General features: G+C 40.6%; 1 protein-coding gene across 2 annotated transcripts in view; it reads left to right on the forward strand.

Moving 5' to 3' along the window:
* GLRX3 (glutaredoxin 3) overlaps positions 1 to 17,290 on the forward strand; it is a 44,646-nt gene extending 27,356 nt beyond the window's left edge. Inside the window, exons 5-11 of one of the 2 annotated variants that reach the window (XM_054503522.2) lie at positions 4,497 to 4,669; positions 4,908 to 4,969; positions 7,115 to 7,172; positions 9,277 to 9,329; positions 12,545 to 12,584; positions 12,675 to 12,767; positions 17,025 to 17,290. In XM_054503522.2, coding sequence (XP_054359497.1) covers positions 4,497 to 4,669; positions 4,908 to 4,969; positions 7,115 to 7,172; positions 9,277 to 9,329; positions 12,545 to 12,584; positions 12,675 to 12,767; positions 17,025 to 17,075 — 530 coding nt within the window. In that variant the 3' untranslated portion in view covers positions 17,076 to 17,290. The remainder of the gene's footprint in view (positions 1 to 4,496; positions 4,670 to 4,907; positions 4,970 to 7,114; positions 7,173 to 9,276; positions 9,330 to 12,544; positions 12,585 to 12,674; positions 12,768 to 17,024) is intronic. The other variant, XM_054503524.2, reaches the window with a different exon arrangement.
* Positions 17,291 to 21,809: the final 4,519 nt, after the last annotated feature.

Consider the following 21,809-nt stretch of genomic DNA (forward strand, 5'->3'; position numbering starts at 1 on the left):
GAGTTTCACTCTTGTTGCCCAGGTTGGAGTGCAATGGCGCAGTCTTGGTGTGTCTGAACCTCTGTCTCCTAGGAGTCAAGTGATTCTCCTGTCTCAGCTTCCCGAGTAGCTGGGATTGCAGGTGTCTACCACCATGCCCGGCTAATTTTTTTGTATTGTTAGTAGAGACGGGGTTTGTCCATGTTGGTCAGGCTGGTGTCGAACTCCTGACCTCAGGTGATACGCCTGCCTTGGCCTCCCAAAGTGCTGCTGGGATTATAGGCGTGAGCCACCTTGAATTCTGTCTTAAAAGTATCTCTTAGTTCTGCCTAAAAAATTTTCCTGCCAGTATTTATGTGTCAGATAATGCCTGCTATATATGTATTGCAAAGCTAACTTAGTCTGTACTAAATTAAAGGTAGCAACAGATAGTCTCTGTTGTGTTTGTTATTTTGTTTTTAATGGGGGTTGCAAATGGTTCGCATTCACCTTCTTCCATGAAACATGAAAATCATTTCTTGTACTTTATGTGGTAGCCACTAAATGGGAACTTACCACTTCAGTTGAATGGATTGTATTCAGCACCTTCATTCAGATCTCAGGTACAGTAGAACTGGCTGTGAAATGTGGGTGAAGCACACCTACAGTGAAATCTCTGCAGTATTCTCTCCTTTGGGGTTGAACAGCAGCAGTCTCAGTCTTTTCTGAATGATAAACCTAATGAAAAGGCAGGTGGCAACACTGAAGCTTGGGGAAGGAGTGCTCAGAGGAGAAGGATGTCCTGGGAAGTGTGCTGCACTGGATGTCATGCCAGGCGAGCCTCAGGCCCACGCCTGCGGCCTTAGCAACTTTGGGGACAAGTCAGGTACCCTCCTTGTGTCTTTAATTCCTTCTAGTGCTGTTGGGAACAAGATTGGCTGTTGGAGCCAATCTTGGAGGGCCTTTTCAGTGTAGATATTGTATGATTATTCAAGTCAATTAGAGAGAAACTTAGAAATTATAATTTTTCTGCTTACCTTTTACTTTATTAAACTGAATTTAGAATATACTGCTAGCATTTTTATATTTATATTAAACTTATTTAAATTATGTTTATTATAATGGAGTGACATTTGGAAGACTGTACAAATAATAGAATAAAAAAGAAGCTTTGAAATATTTCAGGGCTGGGCGTGGTGGCTCATGCCTGTAATCCCAGCACTTCGGGGGGCTGAGGTGGGCGGATCGCTTGAGGTCAGGAGTTCGAGACCAGCCCGGCCAACATGGCGAAACCTCGTCTCTACTAAAAATACAAAAATTAGCTGGGCATGGTGGCCCCCTGTAATTCCAGCCACTTGGGAGACTGAGGCAGGAGAATTGCTTGAACCTGGGAGGCAGAGGTTGCAGTGAGCCGAGATCGAGCCACTGCACTCCAGTCTGGGTGACAGAGTGAAACTCCATCTCAAAACAAAACAAGACAAAACACATTTCAGAGCCATCTGAAAACATAGTATTATAGATATTTAATTAATAAAAGACAATAAATATTTTGAGATACATATGATTGAACGGTTACAGTTTCTTTTAAAGTACTTCTATATAATTTTTATAACTACATTTTCAATGGGTTTTTCTGTTTCCTGATATTTTCTGTTACATGTCTTTCTGTCATATATAGTAAATAGATCATTTAAGAATGTTGCTGTTCTTTAATAAAATACTTAGGATTAATTGGAAAATATTTTTAAACTGTTTTCTTACGGGAACGTAAGTCACCTTGACCCTCTACTGTTCCTTTCTGAGCCTGCTTAGTGGAGCATTGTTTTTGCTCTTCTGCTGGCATTTTAGAGAAGGATGTAGGCAAAGCTCCCTTTATAAAAGCACTGGCCATCTCATCTTGTGAACACGCACGTGGCTGGTCTTTCCTTATTTTGCACCAAATTAGCTTTGAAAGCGCTACCTCTGCTAATACCACTGGACTCCCACTGTGGAGTATAACGATGTTTGTTTTTTGATTAGTTTGTCCCCACCTTGCTTTCTGCTAATCAGAAAAACATGAATGAATAACATTTAAATTTTATATCTAGAAAACCTTGAAAGCCACTTTTAGGGTCTCTCCTGGAGCCCCACTGGACTCAGCCCAGTCCCTGCACAGGTCGTGTCTCCATCTTCTTATCCTTCACGTGGGCTCTACCTGCAGAATTGTATGGTGTGTTATGAGCCTGGCATGTAGATAGGGTCTCAGTTGAAAAGAATTGGATTGTCCTTACTCTTCTCCTCATGAAGACAGGAAAATGCTTGTTTTAGGAAGAGTTTCCAGAAGCACTGAGGTACATGTCATCTTAAACAGAATCTTAAATCCTTGAGCAGGTTAATTATTTGGGAATTCTTGTAACTATTTCAGTTAACAAAGCTTTTAGCAAAGCAAAAGGTATTTGAGGCATAGTCAGATATTACTCCTGCAGTGAGAGTCATCCAGCTGGGCTCTTACTTTTAAATCAGCCACAGAATCAGGTTTCAGAGATGTTTTTTAGGGTTTATTGTTAGGTGGTGATGAGATGCGGTGTTAGGCACCTATTCATGTCATGAGTAGAAATGACTGGGGGTGGAAATGGGAATTCTGTGGCAGTTAAACATTACTTTTCTACATTTAAATATTTTTATTGCATGCATGCATTTTTCTTAAAAAAAGTGTGTAAATATTTTGTTACTAGAATAAAGCCTTCTTGCCATCTTATCCTTAAGCGTAACATTTCTAGTCTGCCACTTTAACCCTTAAAAATGAAACACTACCAATCAATCTTTCTAGTCTGCATGTAATTGCCTAAAGCTAAAATAAAGCTTTTTCTCAGCCAGTTACAGTAAAAATGAGTTAATATATTGGCAACAGAATAACCATCAGCAATCAGCTGTTAGCTGTTTACTAATGAACTCCCAGATGAATAAAAAAATTTCAGAATCAGTGTTTTACTTCAGGCTGTACATGAACTTAACACTTCAGATGTAGGAAAAGCAACTTATATGCTGTACAAATAAATACTAGTGCTTCATCTCAATAAACTGCAGATTTGGAAAATGTTTAGAGCTCGCTTGTAGATCCATGTTTTAATAGTAAATATGATTTTGGGTGACATCAGTAAAGCCCATTCTTGCAATTAATCTTACATTTTATGGTTTGATTTTATTTAAAAACAGTTGCTGACACTGCTAAGTCTTATAGAAATTTTGAATCTGAAGAATAGGTTCTTTTCCAGTGAATTACAACTGTGTTTGAGAAGAAGAATGAGGCGTGAAAGAGTACGGCCCTACAAAGTATTGGGAACAATGGAGAAGAATTAGCTTATGGAAAGAAAAATACTTTTTTTTCAGACTAGGCTAATAGGTTTATAAAAGACTGATATTCACACTCCTGTTCTTCAGTTCTAATGTCGTAATAAGATGATGTCAAAAAAGTACAGAATAAAAATGTGTCACAAAAGTATAATAAAATCATGGAACATAAAATTGTCACTATAGTGTAGTAAAAAAATTACATTACATACTTTAGGGAATGTAAATAGTTTTAAAAAAGAAACTGTCAAGTTATGACATGAGATGAGAAAGAATACCGTCAATCTGTTGATGGTTCATATATAACAACAGAGAAGATAGCTTTAAAATTCAATGTACTGTGTGTATTTTAGACTACTGGAGAACACATGCCTTCTTGATTTTTAATTTATCCTACTTAGAGATAGTGAAGATTGAGAACTACTGAAGTGGGAACTCAGGAAGTAGTAAAATGGCAGTAGAAACGAAACAGCATTGGGTTTTCAGTATAGTCAAGTAGTAGTTAAAAATAACAATTGTAGAATTTTTTTCCTCTGCCCAGAATTGATTCTTGTAGATTCACAACAGAAAGGCTGGGAGGGACTGTCAGAGCGTCAGGTCAGTCTCCTGATTACTAGGAAAGTGCTGAGCGGAGGCCACCCATGGCCTCATCATGTGTCACCTTGGTGGGTGGAGGGAGCAGGTGTCGGATTCAGATTTCTTGTTTTTTTTTAAAGACAGGGTCTTGCCCTGTCACTCAAACTGGAGGCTGGAGTGCAGTGACAATCTCATAGGTCGCTGCAGCTTCAGACTTCTGGGCTCAAGTGATCCTCTTGCCTCAGTTTCCCCAGTCTCTGGGATTACAGGTGTGCACCATCACCCCCAGGTCTCTGCTTTTTGGCTAGTGCTATTTCTCCTGTGACAAAAAATGTCCATGATATTGAAGAGTAACTTTAATAAATACACACAGCACTTTTTTTTTAATAGTCACAGTTGTGTCAAAAAGTTAAGTCATATCTGAGTGTGTGATATGGTTCAAGGTCAAATAAAGGGATCCAGGACTTTATTTTCTCTTTGTATATTATTCAGCCATGCTAATTAAATCACCAGCAAAATAAGGCAGGCGTCTATGTCCTTCAGATGATATGTATGCTGAACTAATGTATTATCATGTGTATGTGTTTCGAGAGAGAGAAGTTAAGTGCTTTATTTTCTTTTTTTGTGTACAGGTTTCAGCAAGCAGATGGTGGAAATTCTTCACAAACATAATATTCAGTTTAGCAGTTTTGATATCTTCTCAGATGAAGAGGTTCGACAGGGACTCAAAGCCTATTCCAATTGGCCTACCTATCCTCAGCTCTATGTTTCTGGAGAGCTCATAGGAGGACTTGATATAATTAAGGTTAGAATTGAGAAGTCTGTGCTTTGTAAAGAAATTCCATTTAGAGCATACTTTTTAAAATGTTGTCATAAATCTAAGATCAAATTTCTTATGAATCTATATTTACTAATAAGAACCTGCAGTGAATACACAGTATTTCTGATTAGTTGATTGATCAATAATCTGTGTTATGGTATGATCAAGGAGATTTATGTTATAATAATTTTTTTCCTAAAACTGACATGTGTGCTTATTTTAGGAGCTAGAAGCATCTGAAGAACTAGATACAATTTGTCCCAAAGCTCCCAAATTAGAGGAAAGGTAAGTGTTTTAGAAGGTTTCAAATAGCCTATCATTTAATATGTTAAAAATATTTTAAAGGTCTCAGGTTTTTCATTGCTCTTTCTGTGTAGAAATCAAGGATTTGGTATTTGTGTGCCAGAGGTCATAATTGTTTAGTCACATTAGCCATGCAAACTTTGGCAAATCTAATTTTAGCACCAACTTAGTGATCATGTGGAGGATCTTCTTTGCTTTTATAGAAATGTCATTGTTTCTGTGGAACAACCAAATTTTGCTTACCTCTCTGCATTTCAGAGCCAGGGTCCAGTTGTTTTGTCACTGCTCCTTGGCGTAACCTCAGCACACTCATGTTTTCCTGGGTGCAGCCTTGGTGACTGCTGCGGGTGCTGCCCCAACGCCAGAGCACTGAGTGACTAGTGGTGAGTGTGAAAAGCTCATCACCTCGTAACAAGCTTTGGGCACTTCTCATGGCCTTTCTAGACCACGAGAACTTACACGAACAGATTTTGGAGCTGCGAAACATGTATTTGTTTTATCAAGGATCTCACTTGGCTTTTAGAGAAGTTCTCTTACAGAAATGTTGGACTTTGGTGTGTAAGGCAACTTAATGGGATTTTTATTGCAGTAAATGTGAATTAATATAGAACTTTAAAAAGGAATTTATTATATCAGCAATCAGCCATTCATAGTTGGGGCTGGAGATTGTAAGATAAACCTTCCTTTGGTGATTTTTTTTTTGCCATGTAACATCTTGAGAATTTCTAAAAGTGTTTAATAGTAATGAATACCTCATTTGTCTGTCATTAATTAATAATTTCTATAAAGAGTGTTCATTCCACGTATGTCAGGCTGATCTTTGAGTGCCGCATTCTGTCCTGTGGTTGGTACCATTTCCTGTGTTCTTCATGAGAAAATGATGCTCCTCATCCCTTTGTTGACTCTGGGCGTCTTCATGTGTAGTTCTTGCCTGTAGCCTGGTGATGCCCTTGGCCCATGGAGGCTGTGTGGTCTCCAAAGACAGCTGTGTTTTTTATATGCTTGTATTTGCTGTTCAGTTGATTTTCCTTCTCTGCTGAGTACACTTGCTGCTGTTAATGGCCTTGTCTCCATCAGACCTCCGTTTTCCTAATGTGCTGCTTCTAAATCTGTACTTGCAGACACCAAAAGGTTAACTGGCTAGAATTATGTAGGAAGTAAAATTCAGCATATTTTGAGTAATAATTTAAAGGACTCCTAGTGAGCAGAGTTCAGGAAGTGGAGTTCATGGACTTGTGACATGTATTTTGGCAGTACATTGTGAGCTGTGGTTCCCTGTATCCAGGTGGCTGGGTTAGTTAGTTGGGTTGTCAGGGTCAGCATCATATTCCTATATCTGTTCATATTTTTCTGAACTTGAGCTAATCCCACTCGGTTGGCAATGTAAGTGATACAGCTTTGTGCATGATTTATGCATTTCATTTGGGATGAGTTTATAAGGAGATTTTTGAGCTGTGAATTGGGAGAACATGGTGGTGTGACCTAAGCCATGGGGCTTAGGTTCTTTTGTGACCCGTTGTCCCAACACTGACTTTTCTTGAGATTTGTGACTAAACTTGTGGCTGTATACAGCTAATTAAAATTCCTGACAGCATGTTAGATTATGATGTTTGAAAGACTATATAAAATATAAAACATAATGTTAAGATGAGAGAATTTGATTTTAGTATCTGGCATTAGTTGATGTTCTGAGGTTTAATGCTGTCACCCTGCAGTCCGACCTTGTGAGCTTTACACGTGTACAGTGGTATGCAGCATCATGATGGAAGATGGTGCACACAAGATCTAGTTCTGGAAGTTTTGGATGGGCTTAATATATAGGCCCCTTATTGAACAATTCCTTACTGAATTGGTTATTATTATTATTGTTTTATTACTGTGAGTTGATGGGCTTAAATTGCAACTTGAAGGAACATTCGTTGCCTTAAAAGCCATATTGTGTTTTACAGTGGCTTAGGGAGAGAATGAAATCAAGGAAAATGTCAACGCATTTGCTTGTTTAGTACCACTCAAAGCTGTGAACTGTCATCCTGCCATCCCTCAAATATGCATGTTACTCACGAAGCGGAGGAAAAGTGGTGTTGCATAATTGAGCTGAGCCGTTTTATATCAATTTTCTCTCTTTAGGCTCAAAGTGCTGACAAATAAAGCTTCTGTGATGCTCTTTATGAAAGGAAACAAACAGGTAAAGAACTCAAAAATGGTTTTATTTGTAATTTCTTTTGATGTTAAGATCTGCAACAAGGGGACAGTTAAATCTCTTTTTCCTAGCTTTAGCTAATGAAGCTGTAGCAGTATCAGGAAGTTATCCAGGCCTTAATTGGTGCTTATGGAGATCAAACAAAGTAATCTACATTTTGCTTGACTTTATCATCAACATCTCAGTGGGGTGCATTTCTTTCTGCTGCCAAACTTTGTCAGCTAACGTGGTCAACACTGTTAACACTTTACTGGTTGTATGAGTTGTTATTTCATTATCCTTTGTTTGAGTTTGTGGACTGCTGGAGTGTGCAGCTGAGTCACTGGACTTCCTGAATGCAGGGAACCTGGTTGTGCTTGGGTTTGCACCCCTAGATTGTCCTTTTGTGACAGTGGAGGAGCAAACCCTGGCTGTAGCAGGTGTGCTCTGTGTGTGTTTGATGAATGAGTGCAATGGTCAGCAATTCTCATTTGTAATGGGATGGTTCTTGTAGCTTTTTGATGCAAGTACATATTGATTGTGCGTCATTTTGAATATCAAGTTTGATAGATTACTTCCACCAATAGTTTGAGCAGAACTAATTTTCTTTCAGATTGAGATCAGAGGTAATTTCCAGAAACCAGCCATACACATTTATATCATATTTTGTAGTTTTCATAGCAATTGAACCTCTACTTAATTCTCAATCAGTTGTTGAAGTGGGCAGGGTTGGACAGACTTTGGCCTATTTTAGAGATAAAGAAACCAAAGCTTTGAAAGGTGAGGCTGTTGGAATAAAGAAACTGCCTCATTTGTTAGCAAGATGCACTGGGCAAGTGACACGGAGAACCACTTTGCTCATTGGGAAAGGGTCACAATACTTCACAGGGCAGACTCTGGTTGCCATAACTAGTGTATAAGTTAACATAACTAGTATAATGAAGGTAATTAGTTAACATAACTAGTTAATATAATTAGGTAATAATGAAAGTAACAGTAACAAATAAAATGTTAATATAAATTTCAGCATGTTGGAAACATTAGGTTACGGCCTAAATTCTTTGATTTTGGTTCAGTGTATCGAAACAATAGAGGAAGTTAATAATTCCTAGTAATGATAAAGTGACATTTTTTCTTATTCTCGGTAATTGTTTAAGTGGATATTTATTCTCAAAACTATTTTTTTCCTGGAAACCCAGAAAGTATTAATACATTTTGAAAACAATGTTATTAGGGCTATTAAAATGTTTACATGGTACCATATGTTTTCCACAAGATTGCTGGAATTTGGAGTCCTGTGGCATGAAAAAAGCTTAAGATTCTCATAAACTCAAAAAAGTGTTAGTATTCTGTAATGTAAAAATAAATGAGGCTGGATGCGGTAGCTCATGCCTGTAATCCCAGCACTTTGGGAGGCCAAGGCAGGTGGAGCCCGAGGTCAAGAGATCAAGACCATCCTGGCTAACATGGTGAAATCCCATCTTTACTAAAAATACAAAAAGTTTGCTGGGCGTGGTGGCGCGCGCCTATAGTCCCAGCTACTTGGGAAGCTGAGGCAGGAGAATCGCTTGAACCTGGGAGGTGGACGTTGCAGTGAGCCGAGATTGCACTCCAGCCTGGGGACAGAGTGAGACTCCGTCTCAAAAAAAATAAAAATAAAAATAAATAAATAAATAAATAAAAGAAAAAGAAAAATGGGAGTTAGAATCCAGTTGGAAATGGGAAAATAATTGTCATAATCATTGCAGAAAGAAAGACTAAGTGAGTTAAGATCATTTTGCATGAGTGAATTAAAGAATGAACTGCAATCTCTGTAGAAAATCTAGGTTTCACTTAGAGGAACTTGTTGACCACAGAGATTATAAGCTGTTGGAACACACGTCATCTCAAGTGGTTACAAACCAAAGGAAGTCTGTGGGTCACGTGTGCCTGGGTTGATGTGTAGATGGGTTCGTACTTGAAGAGGGATGAGCAGAAGCTCTGGGAGCTGAGTGAAAGTAGTGGCAGCTATGCTGGACAAGTGCTGTGCTGGTTGACAAGAGTATTAGGTACAACCATGCTGCTTGGGTCATATAAAAATTGTAATCTTTGCAAATTTTTTTTCATTTAGGAAGCAAAATGTGGATTCAGCAAACAAATTCTGGAAATACTAAATAGTACTGGGTATGTAAATGTTGTTTTCAAATGGTGTATTAAAAAAATTCCAACCTGGCCAGGCGTAGTGGCTCACGTCTATAATCCTAGCACTTCGAGAGGCTGAGGCAGGGATATTGCTTGAGCCCAGGTGTTCGAGACCAGCCTGGACAACATAGTGAGACCCCCATCTCCACAAAAAAATAAAACAATTAGCCAGGTATGGTCACATACATCTGTGGTCCCAGCTACTTGAGAGACTGAGGTGGGAGGATCACTGGAGTCTTGGAGGGTGAGGCTGTAGTGAGCTGTGATTGCACCACTGCACTCAGCCTGGGTGACAGAACAAGACCCTGTCTCAAAAAAAAAAAAAAAAAAAAATTTCAACTTTTCAGTGCTGCCACTGATGCTTTTCAGTTGTAATGTCTATATCCATAAATATCTGTATCTCTCTTTATTTTTTGCTGTATTGTGTGAATGCCTTAACTTAGATCAAAATAGTATTTTCTGGCCAGTGTCAACCTATTAGTAACATAAAGGAGGTCCTTAGGCAACCTTTGGAATAACTATTTGTCTGCTTTCCCAGAGGAAAGTGTATAACTGAGTCCTCACCACGCATAAAGATATTTCGGGGGAATATATTATAGGTAGTTTTAAATTTTTCTCAAATATCCTAGTTGCTAAACAATACAGAAAGCTGAGGGGCGCATATTAAGGTCGATTACCTGGATCTGAGAAGTAGCGGAAGTTAAATTGCAGTGCTCCTAGTTTTGATGTGCTCAGTGGTGAAGCTGTCGGGTAAGAACATTGCCATTGATTTTTGTGGTTAAAAACAAAAGCACTTATTTGGGGATATACAGCACATGTTCTGTAGGGTTTGTCAGATATTTTTGTTTATTTCTCATTTCATGATTGCATCTTTTAAAAATCATGTATTCTAACTGTAGCTTTAAATAAATTACTTTCAAGTAATCTTTGATATACTTCAAAGATCTGTTGAAAATAGTTGAATAGCATAGGTTGAATACAATTTCAGGGACATAAAAAGAATATGGGGCCAGGCACAGTGGCTCACACCTGTAATCCCAGCACTTTGGGAGGCCGAGGTGGGTGGATCACTTGAGGTCAGGAGTTCGAGACCAGCTTGGTGAACATGGTGAAACCCTGCCTCTACTAAAAATACAAAAATTAGCTGGGTGTGGTGGCGCATGCCTATAATCCCAGCCACTCAGGAGGCTGAGGCCTGGAGTATCACTTGAGCCCAGGAGGTGGAGATTTCAGCTCACTGAAACCACACCACTGTACTCCAACCTGGGTGACAGTGAGACTGTGTCTCAAAAAAAAGATGTGATTGTTTTCTTTAGATTATTATGACATTTTATAGAGGCAAATATAGTCAGTTTATTGTAATTGTAACTTCAAGCCTGTTCCTTTCTTCACCCCTGCCCTGGGCCATACAGTGGGGGCTGGCTTGTTTTTGGTCATTTTTGATTTTCCCCTTTCTTTGTCGACCTTCTGCTGCAGCTCCACAGTGAGACACACACAGTCCATCCCTCTCTAGCAGCACCAGGTTCCTCAGGTGTCTTCTGAGCCGACACACTGGGCCTGACCCAGCTCATGTCTTTGGTGGAACATCTTGGTAACTTGGCTTTCTGTCCCATATCTGTCTAATCTCCATTGTATTGAAAGCACCCTGTTGTCGCAGAGAGCAGGAGGATGCTTTGGGAGAGAATGACCTCCCAGCTCCGGACTTGCTAAGCATGATTGGCCCTAGGATGAGTGAGGCCATCCAGGACCTCAGCTTCTTTTAACGTGAACAGACCATGCTCTTGCTGGGAGTCAAAAGTATGTGGAGAAAACTCCTTTTTACTTTTTCTCATTTCTTATCTTTTCCTTTAGTAGCCAAAATACACATGCATGAGTGTCTGAGAACCAAGTGTATATTGAGGTTTGAAAGGTACCCTTTATGAATAACTTTTAGGAAGTGTATTGGCTGTTAGGACTCCACATAGATACACTTGGGCCCAGTGCTTCCTGGATCCTTTATGAATAGTTATATAACTCATTGTTTTTATCACAGTATTAAGAGATCTGCCACCTTTAGTTAGTTCAACTTGAACAAAGACTTACATTGGGGTTTTTAAAAAGCATTAGGTTTACATTGGGGTCTTTTTTTGTTCTTCTTTCAAACATTCCTTTTTTGGTAATTGCTTCTGATTTATCCCGTCATTTAGTTTTTTTGACTGTTCCCTGCACCATAGACAGTTTCCTTGGGAACTTGTTTACTAAATAAACAAGATTTCCCTATGATGGTTTCAGTTTTATGGAAAGTCTAGGTTTTTTTACATGTAGCGTTTTCTTTGGCCACCTTTGGGAATTGCACCTGTACCCTCAGGCACCCTGCAGGGATTTAGGCACACATGCTTGCGAATACCTGACCACCTAACGGTGAAATCGCTCTGAGTAGATACAGTTGGATATTCATGCAGTGATTTTTCATTCTTTGTACAAGTAATGTTCATTGTACAGTATAAAGCCACAAAGCTTTCATTGGCCTTTTGTACATTAAAAACAGCACCCTCTCTGAAATAAGTTTAGTGTGGAAAGCATGTCTCTTGCTAAGGTGGAGGGAGCTGGCAGCGTGGTTGTCATCTGGCTGCTGAGCCCTCCAGCCTCCGTCCACGAGTGCTACTACATTCTGCTCCACGGGCAGCTTCCAGGAGGTTAAGAAGCAGCAGCCTGGGGTGGGTTAGATATTAGAAGTGGGTGAGAGTGTTCAGTTAATGAAGGCTCGTGCAGATGGGGGTGTGGGTCTGACCCAGGGGTTGGCAAGTTGCAGCTGGCTGCCCATTTTTGTAAATAAAGTTATATTGGCACATAGCCACATCCCTTCATTTATACGTTGTCTGTGGCTGCTTTTATGCTGCCCAGCAGAACTGAGCAGTTGCAGCAGATACTGTCTGGCCTGTAAAGCCTGAAGTGTTTACTGTCTCACTCTTTAAAAAGAAGTTTGCCCACCCCTGCTCTAACCCAATATTGTCCGGAGAAAAATCCAGATATGTTGGAATGACTAATTCTGTGTAGTACCAGACAGATTAAGAAGTAAAATCATTTCCATTGGTCTGTAGTACATTTTGTTAGCAATGAAACAGTTTTCTTGATTATTTTAAAAACATCAAATGCATAGAGGTTTTACAATTTGATTTAACTGTATTTCCAGTTAAAATGTCTTCTCTTTTTTGCAGTGTTGAATATGAAACATTCGATATATTGGAGGATGAAGAAGTAAGTTCTGTGTTTGATGTTTTACCCTTGTCTTAGCTTTAATCATAAGGGCCTGATAGGATGGTTTCAGGATTCCTGTTGTTTCTTTAGGTTCGGCAAGGATTAAAAGCTTACTCAAATTGGCCAACATACCCTCAGCTGTATGTGAAAGGGGAGCTGGTGGGAGGATTGGATATTGTGAAGGTAAGGCCAGTTCTGCTGCTGTTCTAAAGAACGGAAAAGATTTTGGTATGTTTAAAAATGATTTCATATTGAATGGAAACTTGAGAGTTGTTTTTGACTCCTGTTTCCAGCCTGACTGTCAGACATTTCTAGACCAGTATCACCGTTTCTGTGTGCATGAGTACCCTGCCATTCTCACTGTCCCCACGTGGCAGCCTGTTCTTACTTCCACACCTGAACTAACCATTGCATCTCCTTTCTGTGGGGTGATCTTCCCTGTCACTCAGAGTCCTTATTAGATCCTGCTTCAGCTCCCAGCCAACAAATTATTTTTTCTTGCCTTACTCACCTGCCCTTGGGTGCATGGAGTGACAGCAGTGTGAGGCCTGTGGCCCAGTGCCGCCCATCCTTGCCACAGAGGCTGAAGATCACTGCCCCTGGTCCCCCGAAAGAAAAAATGTAGGTCCGTTTTTGGTTTTCAGATGCTTGGAAATCCGTTATCTGTTAGATTGTGTTTTAGATAAGACAACATTTCTTATGTATCTTGAGTCCTTCCTGATGCTTTGTGTATTTTAGGAGGTCAGTAAATGGTTGTTGGATGGATAAGTGACTTTACTTCTTGATTGAGTTTTAAATGGATGTTACTTTGCATGTATTTAATGTCTAGAATTTAGGGCAGGCCCACCAACTAGCATCTGTGTGCTCCGTAGCTCTTTGATTAGCCCAAAACAATAAACAGAAGCTGTAGCTTTAATATCTACACACAGGCCCCACTGCACCCCAGGCCCACTGTGGGCATGGTGGCATCGAGGAGGGTGGTAGCTGGTTGGGTATAGAGAAGAGCTAGACAGGAATGCTGGGCAGGAATGCCAGGTTCTGCTCAGGGACATGAACAAAACTGCCCCGAAAAGTGGGCTGCTGACTGCCCTCAGGCCTTCCTCTTGCCTCAATCCATTAGAGAATTTTCTCTGAGGTCAGATCTTCGACTTTTTATGTGGAAAACAAATAGCAAGTAGTACTACTTCTAGTTATGTTGTACAATAAAAGTTGTTTTTTTAAAAAATATTTTTTTGAGAGAGAGTTTCGCTCTTGTTCCCCGCTGGAGTGCAATGGTGCAATCTCGGCTCACTGCAGCCTCTGCCTCCCAGGTTCATGTGATTCTCCTGCCTCAGCCTCCTGAGTAGCTGGGATTACAGGCACCCGCCACCACGCCCCACTAATTTTTGTATTTTTAGTAGAGATGGGGTTTCACCATGCTGGCCAGGCTGATCTTGAACTGCTGACCTCAGGTGATCCGCCTGCCTTGGCCTCCCAAAGTGCTGGGATTACAGGCATGATCCACCGTGCCCGGCCAAAATAAAAATTTTTAACATGTGCTTTTGTAAAGTGAAGCACCAGCTTACCACTGAAATGACATCAGCATTTTGGACCAATATGTTTTATAAAAACAAAGCTTGAGTTCCATTGATGCAGAGGCTGTTTTTGTCCTTTGGTGGCCTCTGTGTAGGTTGTTTCCTGTGGAGTTCCAGGTTTGATATCATACTTCTTAAACAAGCCAGTGAGACATTTTTCTTGGGAAATGGTCTCACTCCTGGAGGAAAAAATTTTTAAGACTATAGCTCCTGAATAGCCCTGAAGCAGCAAAAACAGATCTGCATCTGTTTCTTCCCTCCCTCCCTCCTTCCCTCCCTCCCTCCCTCTCTCTCTTTCTCGCTCTCTCTCTCTCTCTATATATATATATATAATCTTATTTTTGTAAGACACAAACAGTACTCAAACCCCAAATACTCCTGAGCCTGTTCTTGTCTGAATGTTTTATAGCCTGTACCTTAGCCATTGGTAACTCTTGGGAAGATACAATCAATAAATCTCATTTAATTCTAAAGCTAAGCTGTGTGGGTAACTTCTTTTTAGTTATATAACAGAGTGTTATATGATTTTTTATGTTCACCTGCTAAGAACATATACATTTGAAATGTGTGATATTGTTAACGTTTTTCCTTGAGAAGATACATGGAGTAGCTCTTACGATGCCATTTTGATCTGTTTCTTGCAGAATGCAGTTCTTCATGTTCAGTTCAATTAAAAGATGTTTGAAATGGTCTAATCTGGCTGGCCTCTTTGGAGCAATGAGCGTTTGTTTTGTTGAATGAGGGACTGAATAATGATTTAGTTACTCAGCCAATCTAGTGTCCTGAGAAAATTGTGAGTTGTTATTGCCTCTGAAGAGTAAACGGTTCACTACTGCTGTTGCAGAATGTTTGGACTTAAGACAGTTTGTTGAGAGAGATTTAGAAGATTTGGTTAGGTTTAGACTTTCCACCTGCCGGCTCACATTAACAGCAGTGAGGATGGTGAGGACTGCCTTATTTGGCGCACTCCCAATGTTCCAGGCACACTGCTTTGGTGCTTTAAGAGGCTGCTTCACGTAATCTCCCAAGCAGCCTCAGAGAGCAGAATTCTTCTCAGTCATTAGATGAGGAAACAGAGACATGGAGAGGTCAGGTGAATTGTCCACCATCCCATAACTAGTAAGCCATTGAGTGCAGATTCCACCTGAGGGCCACCTGCCCTTGCCCACTCAGCTGCGTGGTCCTCTCTGTGCCTTCTTGAGTGTGTGCTCAGAAAAGTCCTGCTGGGTCCCTTGGAGGGGCAGGGTGTCTGCTCGTTGAATAGGTAGGAGGAGATCCCTAGACATGACTGAAAGCCGTCTGGGTTTTGTGTGACAGCATCATTCCTATTTGAATTTCATCCAGAGAGGAGGTCATACGGATTTTAATGGTTTTATTGATTGATGTTTATGCTGTTCAGTGATAACCTGAAATGTTATATCATATTAAATGTTTCTTTAAACCAGAAAATCTTATTTATCACGTCTCTCCTTTCAAACTTGGTGTCTATAGTACAGATTTTAAATCTGAAAAACAGGCACAAGGAGCATGGCACCTATACTGCCGTTCCAGTCAACCTAGTGGTAGCTCTTTTGATGCCATGTCTGTTTCTGAATTGTTAGGTCTTTTTAATGGTTTCTGCCTTTCCCTGTTACTGGTACTCTAGCTTTTCCTGAGGCAGAGTTGTATTCCCAGGTTGGGTTTCAATAGCAAAGCCTGATTCCTCTCTGTGAGTGGAAGAACGGGAGGGGAACAAGCATCATATTTGAGTAGACTTTTAACGTCACACTGCTTTTTTTTTTTCTTTTTTTTTGAGACAGAGTCTCACTCTGTCACCCAGGCTGGAGTACAGTGGTGCATTCTTGGCTCTTGGGTCACTGCACCCTCCACCTTCTGGGTTCAAGCAATTTTCATGCCTCAGCCTCTTAAGTAGCTAGAATTACAGGCACATGCCACCACGCCCACCTGGCTATTTTTTTTTAATAGAGATGGGTTTTGTCATGTTGGCCAGGCTGGCCTTGAACTCCTGACTTCAAGTGATCTGCCCCCTCGGCCTCTTAAAGTGCTGGGATTATAGGTGTGAGCCCCTGCGCCCAGCCACATTACTTCATTCTTCAACCTTGAAAGTCACTGGATTTATTTTCCTTATTTATTGCTGTAGTTTAAATAGGGGGCTTCATTGGCTCCAGTTGCTGCGTTTCCTAATACTAAACAATCTGTTGGTTTTAGGGTACCTTAACTTCATTTATTTATTTATGAATGAATGAATGAGATGGAGTCTCGCTCTAGCCCAGGCTGGAGTGCAATGGCACGATCTTGGCTCACTACAACCTCCACCTCCCGGGTTCAAGAGATTCTCCCTGTCTCAGCCTCCTGAGTAGCTGGGATTACAGGTGCCCGCCACCATGCCCAGCTGATTTTTGTATTTTTAGTAGAGACAGGGTTTCACCATGTTGGCCAGGCTGTTCTCCAACTCCTGACCTCAGGTTATCTGCCCTCCTCGGCCTCCCAAAGTGCTGGGATTACAGGCATGAGCCACTGCACCCAGCCTTATTTATTTATTTTTTAAGAGACAGATTTCACCATGTTGGTCAGGCTGGTCTTGAACTCCTGGCCTCAAGTGATCTGCCCGCCTCGGCCTCCCAAAGTGCTGGGATTACATTTGTGAGCCACCACACCTGGCCAAGAATACCTTGTTAATTTTTTAACCTGATAGTGTATTCAGGGTTTATGGTTCATTTAGTTTGAGAGTGTTAAGAGACTGGAGTTTTAATCCAATAGGTATTTCTTTTGGTTCTCAGATACACATACAAGCTGTGATTGTTTAGATGTTTCCATCTTTTTATATATGCATATACATATTATTATTGTTGTTTTTTATTTTTAGGAACTGAAAGAAAATGGTGAATTGCTGCCTATACTGAGAGGAGAAAATTAATAAATCTTAAACTTGGTGCCCAACTATTGTAAGAAATATTTAATTACATTGGGAGCAGTTCATGATTTAGTCCTCAGAAATGGACTAGGAATAGAAAATTCCTGCTTACTCAGTTACATGTTTTGTGTATTTCACAATGTCATGCTAAATAAATGTATGTTACATTTTTTCCCACCAAAAATAGAATGCAATAAACATCTTCAAATTATTAACAATAATTGTATGAAAAAAGTGTATCTTTACAGCAATATTAAACATACAGCTACTATAATTAACCCACCTTAAATCTCTTTTTCTTAGTACATGAGTATCTTCTAGCAGTTAAGAAAGGCAGTCTTCAGAAAATGGAGAACTGTGGCGGAATACAACAGTATTTAGGACAACTCCTTTGCCAACACAGTGGCTCCCCTTGCTGGTGAAAGATCTCTTTACAGCTTAGGGAAAACAACGGAAATTAGTTTCTGATGTCATTGCTGAGCTCGGCACTGCTTAAATTGCAGAGGCAGTGTAGGACGTGTGCAGGTTTAGAGACTCATTTCACAAGGCACCAGTAGTGAATTATCAAGAAACATTTAAGAGGAAAATGATTTCTCATTGAATATGGTACAACAAGCACTTTTTTCATAAGGTCTAGAAGAATGGGTAGTCATGACAAAGAATGGAAAAGTATTGTCGTTTATTGTATGCATCACTACTTTTTTTTTTTTTTTTCAGACGGGGTCTGGCTCTGTCACCCAGGCTGGAGTGTGGTGGCATGATTATGGCTCACTGCAGCCTTGACTTCTCGGGGCCAAGCGATCCTCCTGCCTCAGCCTTCTGAGTAGCTGGGACCACAGGCCTGCACCACCATGCCCACCTAATTTTTTTATTTCTTGTAGAGATGAGGTCTCCTGCCTCAGCCTCCCAAAGTGCTGGAATTTACAGGTAGGACCACCACACTTGGTCCACTTACTTATAATAAACATTGATTTGGTCCTTCAAGTTCCTTTGGTCCTCCTATTGAGGACAGTTTGAAGTCCATGAAAATTTTAACAATATTTTTGATCCTGAATCTAACATACTTGAAAAATGGTTGCTCCACTAGGCTTCCACAGTGCAGGCTTCAAGTGGGATGGCTAAATTCACCTCATGGTTCTTAGTATTTTTTGTACTTGTGGCACATTCTCTTCATATATTACCCCACCCTGTTTGTTTGGGCAGTTAAGACGCTGGCACTGTCTGGTGGTGATAAGGAAAGGGAAACAGAAGTCAGTAATTCAGACAAGAATAAACAGGATGAAATGCATCTATTCCTAGGTAAGATTAGCCCACCACCTCCACACTGCTGCTGTCTCTTCAGTTCAGGCTGTTTTTCTCTGTTTTGATTGTGTAAAGAGTAGAGTGCTGATTTGTGTGTTACAGAGGGTGGTCTGTACAAGTCATAAAGCTCGACATGGCCTTGCTTCCTGCTAGGTGTTAGGACACCCATGATGGTGGATTTTCTTGGCATTCTGTGTAATTAGATAAGGCTGTTTGTAGCATTGGTCCATGAGAACTTCCTTGTTTCTATTTAAAGTGAAAATCATTGTATAAGTAAAACTTCTTAAATGCAGCTAGAAATAGAATTTTAACTGAAATTTTATGAAGCTATTGGCTGCAGGGATGTGTGTCATGGAGGAGGGCTCCATACTTTTTTGGTATACTTATCTCAAACTTAAATCATTTGCATACTGCTTTTTCTCTAAGTGCCAACTGTCCTAGTATATTTTCTAAGTCAACTTTTAATTTCACTTTATCCTAAGTAAGAATATCTTTGCCATCACAGATTCAGTAAGCCCGTTTTTTTCTAATGCACATACAAATAAATAAAATGCACAACTTCTAACATAAATGGCTACTTCCAATTTGGGAAATACTGTTCTAGCCAGAGGCCGTTGCTCTGATAACGTCATGTGGTTAGTGCATTTTAGGAAGACCTCCTTTCCCTTTGGTTGACTCCTGCAGGACATAAGATATCAGTGATGTTATTCTTTGTTGAGCCATCCTGGTTCGAGTCAGCATGAGTGTTGAGAGTTTTTGGGGAGTTGCCCCTGTGTCCTATATGAATTTATCCTCTTAAATTCTGGTGGTCATTGGCTCCACTGACTCCAGGTAAGTTGGGGTGACAGTGCAGCGTATTTCTATTTTCTAGTTGTTTCTGGCCAGACATGCGGAAGGTCAAGACATCTTGTTCATGCAAATGGATTGATGGCCATTCCTAATCTGATTTTATTAGTGTGTTTTAGGAAGTAAAGTAAGATTCTTGAGCTCAACTGAACTTCCCCTGTTGAATTTTCTAACAAAAAGAGAGTTTGCGTATGGGTTTATAATTGAGCCTCCTCTTGTAGAAATGTTTTATCAGAATTGAAATCTTCTCTGATCCTCAAATTCTAGAGACAAAGTTGTTTTCTGAATTTGAGAAATCTGTTTAGTTCACAAGGAAAGGTGACAATGTGTCATTTGGATGTTGTCCCACACGTGAGGCCTCGTTGGGTGCTTGTGGTGGGAGGGACCCTCCAGGCAGGTTTTGTATGGAGGGTTTTCATGTCTGGACACATTTCTGTCCCAAGAAGCACTGCTGCGCTTTTGGGAGCGTGGACCCTGGCCAGAGCCTGTGGCCAGCTCTGCCTGCCCTCCCTTTCTTGGCCTGCTCTGTTGAGTATGTAGTGGGGCTTTGTGTGGCATCCTGCCAGGTTAAAGCTGCATGGTGCTTAGGATAGAGCTGGTGCTGTGGGGAGGCTCTCGATGATGGGGGCTGCCATCTATTTGCCTGTTACCTCTTAGAAACCAAACCTCAAATGTCAGAATTTCCTTTCTAGAAGAGGCTGGTTGAATAGGAACCAGAAAGGCCATCATACAGGCAGGGCTGTTCACTCTTCTTGACTTGCGTGTTTGTGCCTTCCTTGTAGGAAGGCTTCTCAGGGAATTGGTATCTGTTTAGGGGAAATAAGCCTGCAGGAATGAACTTTTTTTAAAAAAATAAAAACTCTTGATCAAAAATGGAAAGAAAAACTAAAACCAGTGAAACAGGCTAGGTAGTTTGTGGAATTCTCCTTTGCAGGTGAGGGGAGAAAGCAGCTATCTCAAGGGCGCACAGCTACAGGTTGGGAGCTGGGGCTTCCATCCAGGGTCTGGGACACCCAAACCTTAGGCTTGCCCCTCCTGGGAGGCCTTCCCCTCAAAGCTATGTGGGATGTGTTGCCTTTTTACCTGTGATGAGAAACTGGTGAATTGCCAGGATTCTGGCTCTGGCTTCAGTCTGCGCCTTTCCTGGGGATTAGAGGGCATTAACCCTACTTCCTACAGCCAAGCAGCTCTTCCTGATGACTCTACTTTCTAACTCCAGGGGTTGACTGATTGATTTGAAGACCGCCTTGTTGATGAATGTGTTGAAACTTGCTATCATAATGTAAATGCTCCTTAATAAAATAACAGGACCTGGTGGGTTCAGTTGCCTTGCCCGCGTGTGACGTACATGTTTTTGCCTTTTTTTGTTGAACACTGAGCCTTGCAGAACCAGCAGGAAGTCCACCTTGGTCCCACTGGATTGATCATTAAGAAGGAAGGAAAAAAGTTATTTGCCATTTCCATTCTTTACAAAAATGTCTTAAGTCTACTGAGGAGTAGACTAAAAAATAGCATGTTTTTATAATTAGAAAGCCTCATTTTAATAACTTAAAAAATGTTTAATCTCTGAAACAACTGTAATACATTTTAAGCGCTTGGTAATCATTATCTGCCTTATTGGAAAGAATTATACAAATAAGGCCTATCTTGACAGTCAAAAGTTAAAAGCTTAAGATTGCAGTATGAAACATGATGTCTGGTTTAGTTTTTAAAGTAAAATGAGCTTTCTTTTCCTTTGTTTTTTGAGACAAGGTCTCCTCTGTCACCCAGGCTGGAGTGCAGTGGTGCAATCATGGCTCACGGCATCTTTGACCTCCCAGGCTCAAGATCCTCCCCCCTCAGCCTCCTCAGTAGCTGAGATGACAGGCATGTGCCACCATGCCTGGCTGTGTTTTGATTTTTTTTTGTAGAGATGAAGTCTTACTATGTTGCCCAGGCTGGTCTCAATCTCCTGGGCTCAAGTGATCCTCCCACCTCAGCCTCCCAAAGTGTTGGGATTACAGGCCCGAGCCACCATGCCTGACCTAAGATCAGGTTTCTTAAATTTGACAGTTGCTACTTTTCAAAATTCAAACCTTTCTAAATAAAAGTAAGTTGATTATTTGCAGGTGAATTCTTGTTTGATACACATTTCAGATGTTGAGTTTGAGGACCTAGACCCTTCCCTGTTTGTCTAGTCACATTTCCTCACGGCCATCCACTAATCATTGAATCAGCGTAAACATGGACAGTTTCTCTTGAGTCTTTGGGTCTTCATTTCTGAAGGCTCCTGTGTCACGTAAGACTTAAATAAATCTTATGCTTTTCTCTTGTTAATCTCTTTTTTTATAGGAGTGTCGGCTGTGCCCCTTGTGATGGATGAGGAAAGGTATCTACCTTTCTGAATCAGACACAAGCTGCAGTAGCTTCCTGATGCCTGATTCACCAGGATGGGTAACTTTAAAGACAAGTTTTATAACTGGCATCCCATCTGGTTTCAGAGTCTTGGGGGCTTTTTTCATACAGCTTTGTCTGATAGTTAGAGACATTCAGATTCAGAAGACGTGAGTTCAGTTAGCTCATGGGCCGGGCACATGCACTGACTCACTG

This window comes from Pongo pygmaeus, chromosome 8 (genome assembly GCF_028885625.2).
Source record: "Pongo pygmaeus isolate AG05252 chromosome 8, NHGRI_mPonPyg2-v2.0_pri, whole genome shotgun sequence".
NCBI classification, from domain to species: Eukaryota; Metazoa; Chordata; class Mammalia; order Primates; family Hominidae; genus Pongo; species Pongo pygmaeus.